Source organism: Propithecus coquereli, unplaced genomic scaffold (assembly GCF_000956105.1).
Source record: "Propithecus coquereli isolate 6110/MARCELLA unplaced genomic scaffold, Pcoq_1.0 Scaffold32, whole genome shotgun sequence".
Lineage (NCBI taxonomy): Eukaryota > Metazoa > Chordata > Mammalia > Primates > Indriidae > Propithecus > Propithecus coquereli.
In genome coordinates this window covers 3341144-3347783 of record NW_012148841.1, presented here as the reverse complement: position 1 = coordinate 3347783, position 6640 = coordinate 3341144, and the positions used below count along the sequence as shown (strand labels likewise).

The 6640-nt window shown below is 32.9% G+C and overlaps 1 protein-coding gene across 1 annotated transcript in view; it reads left to right on the top strand.

Moving 5' to 3' along the window:
* RSBN1L (round spermatid basic protein 1-like) overlaps positions 1 to 6640 on the top strand; it is a 73061-nt gene that overhangs the window by 35573 nt on the left and 30848 nt on the right. Inside the window, exon 2 of the mRNA XM_012650354.1 lies at positions 3892 to 4008. Within this exon, the coding sequence (XP_012505808.1) occupies positions 3892 to 4008 (117 nt within the window). The remainder of the gene's footprint in view (positions 1 to 3891; positions 4009 to 6640) is intronic.

Below are 6640 nucleotides of genomic sequence, written 5' to 3'. Positions count from 1 at the left end.
GGTCTTGCTTTGTTGCCCAGGCTGGTCTTGAACTCCTAGCCAATGATCCTTCTGCCTTAGTCTCCCAAAGTGCTGGGATTACAGACATGAGCCACTGCATCCGGCCAGTTTGGTTCATTTTTTTATTCAGGTAGTTCGTTTTCGTATTGCTGGGCTTTAAGGATTCTTTGTTTATTTTGGATAATAGTCCTTTATCAGATATGTATTTCACAAATATTTTCTCTCAATTTCTAGCTTCTTTTTTTATTCTCTTGACAATATCTTTTGGAAAACAGAAATTTTCAGTTTTAATGAAATCCATCTTATCAATTCTTTCTTTCATGGATCGTGTGTTTGGTGCTGGATCTAAAATGTCATTGCCAAACCCTAGATCATCTAGATTTTGTTCTGTGTTATCTTCTATGAGTTTTAATATTTTTGTATTTTACATTGAGGTATGCGACCCATTTTGGGTTAATTTTTGTCTAAGGTGTAAGCTTTGTGTCTAGATTCTTCTTCTTGTTTTGTTTTTTTTTTTTAAGAGATGGGGTCTTGCTGTGTTGCCTAAAGTGGCCCGAAACTCCTGGTCTCAAGAGATCTTTCTGCCTCAGCTTCCAAGTAGCTGGGACTACAGCCATGAGCCCTGGATTAGATTTATTTTTCTTTCTTTTTAGGCATGTAGATGTCTAGTTTTTTCAGCACCATTTGTTGAAGAATGTCTTTTCTCCGTTGTATTGCCTTTGCTCCTTTGTTAAATGATGACTTGACTGTTATCTAATTTGGTCTATTTCTATACTCTATTTTGTTCTTTTGATCTGTTTGTCTTTTCTTTTGCCAATACCACACTGTCATGATTCCTCTGTTCATTTTCATATAGAACTTGTAGCCCTTGTTAAGTTTGCTTTTGAAACAATTTCTTGTTCTTATGGTGGCAGAATTTTTACTTTTGCTCTGAGAATTACGATGAGAAGATGAGTTAGAAATTTTTTGTAAGCCTGAGATTAGGCTGTAAAGGATAAAACTATAATCCATTTCTTGGTCACAAAAGAAATGAATAAAAACTGAACCACAGTCTTCTTAGGAGTAATGTATTACAGTAAGCAATGATACCAGGGTACTGTTTTCCAGCATAATCCCTTCTTTGCTAAAAGATCTAGAAGTCTGGGCTTTTATATATATAAGATTAACATGGATGATTGGAAAAAGAAATATGGAGATATTTCAGATAACTTTTTTCTTCAGTTGTAATTTTAAATGATAGATAGTTCATTTTTAAGAAAATGTTTGGTTTCTTAGGAAATACTAACCTACCTAGGTTTCTAAGCTCAAGCAATTTGGAGTATATAGCTAGATGGCAGCCTTTGAGAGGATTTCAAGGACTTTAAACATCAGAAAGCAAGACTAGCAAACTAATCAGAAATGTGAGGACAGTCGGATCTATTCTACAGAGTGTCCCAAAAGTCTCCATACGTAGTAGTCTCCATACAAAGGAAAAGTTTTGTAAAATTTTGTAATGAATATTTTGTAAATAAAGTACATTTAGCTACAATTTCCCATTTTCCCTGTGTATGGTGACTTGGGACACCCTGTACAATTTAAGTTATATACGAACAAAGATCTAGCTTATTCGTCACCTCTGCTGTCTTTAGCCTTTTTCTTAAACTCAAGACCGAATATTTGTTGACTCAGTGAATCCCTGTTTTTGTTTGCTGTATCATCAACTGTCCTCTCATCAGGTTGAAGTGTTACCACTTTAAAAAAAGCACTTGTCAGTTTTATAGGTGAAAGTAGTGTCTTTTAATTTGTATTTTTTAATTATTACTGAAGTTTAAAAATAGGTTTATTAGTCATATGGATTGAATTTTTCGAAAATCTGTGCTATTTAAATATGATAGTCACTAGTTCTATGTGGCTGTTGAACACTTAAAGTGGAGCTAGTTTGGATTGAGATGTCATATATGTAAAATATACTCTGGATTTTGAAATCTTATGAAAAAATGAATATAAAATATATCAATTTTTAATATCAGTTTCCATGTTGAAATAATGTTTTGAATATATTGAGTTAAATAAAATATGTTATTAAAATTATTTCCACCTGTGTTGCTCCATAAATTAATATAACTACATTAGAGACAGATATGGTCTCAGGAGTTTTGCAGGGTTTTGCCCTGAAGGAATATGTGAACATGTTAGTTTGCATATCAAAAGCTGATCCACCTCAGGAGGGCATCTCAAAAGGTCAGTAGCAGCTGCTTTCCAAGGTGACTACTGCGGTCTCAACCCCATGGTTCTCACCTGCTTTGAAGGACAAAGCAAGGTCTGCATGGAACCACAGAATGAGAGCTGATCAAAGAATGTCCGCTCGAGATACAGAGAGACAGATACCAGCGGCTAAAAATAATTAGCCCAAAGGACAGTTCCTGCTTGACTTCTGATGACCTATCCCTAACTGCAATAACTAGTTAAAGAAATATGGAGCCAATATATCTCTGTTTAACCCTTCTGTTAAGTAATAGCTTTATCTTAGAACTTAGAAGTTTGCCCTTGAAAGACTTTGTAACCAGAGTTAGTTAAGGGATCTATAGAAGCCTTTTGAAAGACTTTTAACCTAAAACAAACTACCTGTTATTATGTAAATCTGTTGCCCCTGGCAACCGATCTCTGTGCCTATAAATGCCCATGTGAAACTTTATTCTGGGCCCTATGATTAACAGGGATATCGTAGGGACCCTTGAGTACCCCCGCTTTTTGTCTATTATCTTTATAAATCTATAAAACTATATCTTTGTCTCTGTGTATTCTTTTATTTCTGTTATTTTCCATTTTCTATTATTTTCTTATCTTTTGTAACGCCCCCTACCTAAAGGACCAGTTTTTTGCCGGGAGCGTAGCTAAACTCCCCGCACACCTTTTTCTTTTTATGTTTTTGATGTGGCTACTGGAAAATGTGTATTTACATATGTGGCTAGCATTATATTGGGCAGTGCTGATCTAGATAGTAATCTAATCTTTAGGTGATTAGGTTTGGATTAGTATTTATGGAAAAGAAAGTAGGGAGGACTCTTCAAGAGATTATGCAGTATGCATATACACTATATAATCTCTATTATATTCCAGGATATTTTACAGTTTTTGTGTGCTTCCATCATGGCTTTGTAATAAATCATAAGCTTTTTGAGGGCAAAAACTTCCATTTTCCTCTATATCTTGTCTTTTTCTGAGTGCATAAGAAGTTGATTGAACAAATAAGAAATAGGATATCAAATATAGAAGCTCAAAGCTTGAATTTTTAAATGTAAGTGATTTCTAAAGTTCCTACGCCCTTTATTTTAATATTACAATATCACCAGCTAATCAGATTAGTCATATTGTTTTTAAAAGGTGCAAGAGTAAGGGAATTAACATCTAGTCTTATATATGCCAGGCTCTGCATAGTCATTTTATATCCTTTTTCATTTAATCCTTATAGTAAACTTATGAAGTAGGTATCAACTATCATTTTGTAGATTAGGAAACTGAGACTGAGTAAGTTTTTTGATGTTATGTTACTAATTTAGATATGCCCAATTTCAAAGCTAGCACTTGTCCAAACTGGAGGTTTCTCTTCTATTAAAGTTAGCCAGTTATTTTAAGTGATTTGAAATAAGTCTACTATTTAGGTTAACATGAAGTAAGTGAAAAATAATCATTAGAATGAAATGCATAATGATAAATTTTGGCATGTATTTCATGTTTAATAAAAAAGGAAATTTAGAAATATTTCCTAAAACCTGAGAGGAAGGAAAAAAGGCATATTTCTTTCTCATTCTCATTTCCTTTGTGTATTGTAATTCTGGAAATTAAACTGTAGTTTATGGAGAAAAATAAAATTGTAATGGTTTTAAATATTTCCTTTATTTTGTCTTTCAGATAAAATCAAAGACAAAATTAAAGAAAGAGACAAAGAAAAAGAGAGAGAAAAAAAGAAACATAAAGTAATGACTGAGATCAAGAAAGAGAATGGAGAAGTAAAAATTTTGCTAAAAAGTAAGTTTTATTCAGTAATTTTAGTTCTCCTTTATTATACTGTTAAGTATACTTATTGCCTAAATGAATAAAATAAGAAATGTTATTTGGTGTTGAATTTTGCAGAGTATATATTAATGATGAGGAAATAGAAAGTAAATGTAATAATAATGGGGAGTTCTAATCTGTATAGTAACATCTTTAGTGTATTTATTTAGTGAATCATTAAAAAGTTATGAAGGTTAAGCTTCATTAAGCTATTACATTTCTTAAATTCTTTTAAAATAAGTTATCTAATTTTGTGTTTGTATTCCTAGTCTTTATCCATATTTAAATATTCTAAAACAAAAGGAAGAAATTAAGAAAAATTACTGAAGCAATTTTTAGCATGATAGGGATGGTGAAAGAATTGAGGTTTTTACAAATATTTGACTGAGTAGTCACCATGTTGTAGTCTAGGATTTAGAGGGAACATTTTACTGTGAGCTAAATCAGAAGAGTTATGTTTCTTACATGTTTAAGAATATCCTCTTTTTGTTTCCTATTTTTCTCTATTGTTAAAATTGCATTCAATTGCTGTTTTATATTCGTGGGGTTGGGGTGGAGAGAAGAATTTTGGGGGTAGGTGGTTGGATGATAAGTATAATACAGAAACTATTAATGAATTTGAACTTTTTTAGAGTGAATCTATGGTAGAACAGAAGTAAAGACAGTCTTAAATTCACTCAACAAGGTAAGAAGAATCAATAGCATTTGGTTGCTAGATAGCTAGCAAATTCATTAGCTGTCCTATCAAGTTGACAGTTGCTGATTAGAATACATTGACCTTGATTAACTTTATATTGAATTTATGTGTTGCTAAGTCTTTATATCTGCATAAGGGAGAAAAGGCCACAGCACTACATGTGCAACAAAATAACTGGTTAATTTATATTATTTAAGATAAAAAGAGTATTAAACTCTATGTTTTCATTTCATTCTTTGTCATGTTTCCAGATGTTCTTTGGTGCCACCTTATATAAACTCTATTTTTTACATGTCAGAACTCTGTTTTCTATGATATTCTTTCAACCTCGAAGAAACATTTTAGAGCTTAAGTTGATGGCTGCTTTGTTAATGGTCATGATCCTTTTGTTCTGTTCCTTTTTCCAGTGTGTTTTATCCGTGTTGTCTAATTAGATTGTAAGCCTTTGAGGAAAGAATTGAATCTAACCACACCGGTTCTGTACAGCAGCTAATGATTAATGATTTTGTTTATTTAGTTGAATCAAACAGTCACTTTTTTACTGATTTAGTCAAATAGTTCTTTTCTTATCTATTTGAATGTACAGTGATGTAAATTTCTGTCACTTGAGAAAGAACCTGTCTTAGAAATACTTACAAAAAGCTCTTACGTTCTCTGTTGAATACTAGATTTCTAACAGTGTGAATTATGTGAATGTAGAGATTATACATGCAAATAAAATTTAAAATAGCCTAAAAATGGAGGTTTTCTAAGAATATACAATATTAACCTTGACTTTGAAGTAGACAGAAATTTAGGAGATATTTTGAACTGAGTGAAACTGAAACTAGTGATCATAAGAAAAAGAATGAGGTAGATTTGGAAATGAATTAGTGAGTTCTGGGATGACCATGGAAAAATTTAGGGGGAGATGTATTTACAATGAAGGTAAGTAATAATTGCTGCCATACAGTGTTGTGAAGATTATATGCAAGAAAGTATAGGATAAATGCTGAGTGTAGTATCTGGCTCACAGGTAATCAATAAGTGAATATGAATCTTTTTTGTAAACACGTATGAAAGATTAACTTTTTTGATCAAATAGCAACAAAACCAAACTGTGTCCTCTCCTCAGCATGTATTATATAAGTCATTAAGTGAATAAAAACATGATCCATTTGGAAAACAGTGCCTATCCCGTACAAAGCAATGAGTGTTAGCTATTATTATCCAGCCGAAACAGTTTGCTCAGCATGTGTGGCCATTTCTCAAGCGAGCCTCTGGTCAGGGAAAGGCCTCCTTTGTTGTTGGTGTCCTGGAGCAACAACAGATTCAATTTGATGGAATGTTATACTTTTATTTACTACTGCGTGCCCCCTTTTACTTTATGGCCTCCAGCTTTTATTCTTTACTTATAATTTTTTCTTCTGATAATTCTAATGTTGTAAGCTGTTGAACACACAGGCATTGATCGTTTGATGATGGCATTTGAAAAATCTAAAATAGATGCTAACTCTGTTCCTCACCAGTTTCATTTTCTCCAGGTTTTTCTTAAAAATTGTGTCAAGTTTTTATATGACTAAATAGAGTTAATATACACAATTCTATGCATGCTAAAAAGTTTTTTATTAGTGTAAGAATCTTGTAAATATTTTTTCAGTGATAAAATTGGATTATTTGCCCTTTTAGAAATAGTTTAAAGGAATAAGTAAGTTTGAAACATAAGCTTATTTGGTGGGTCTCATCCCCCCCTTTTTTTTTTTTCTGAAGACAGAGTCTCACTGTGTTGCCCGGGGTAGAGTGCCGTGGCGTCATCCTAGTTCACAGCAACCTCAAACTTCTGGGGTCAAGCGATCCTCCTGCCTCAGCCTCCCGAGTAGCTGGGACTACAGGCATGCGCCACCATGCCCGGCTAATTTTTTTTTTCTA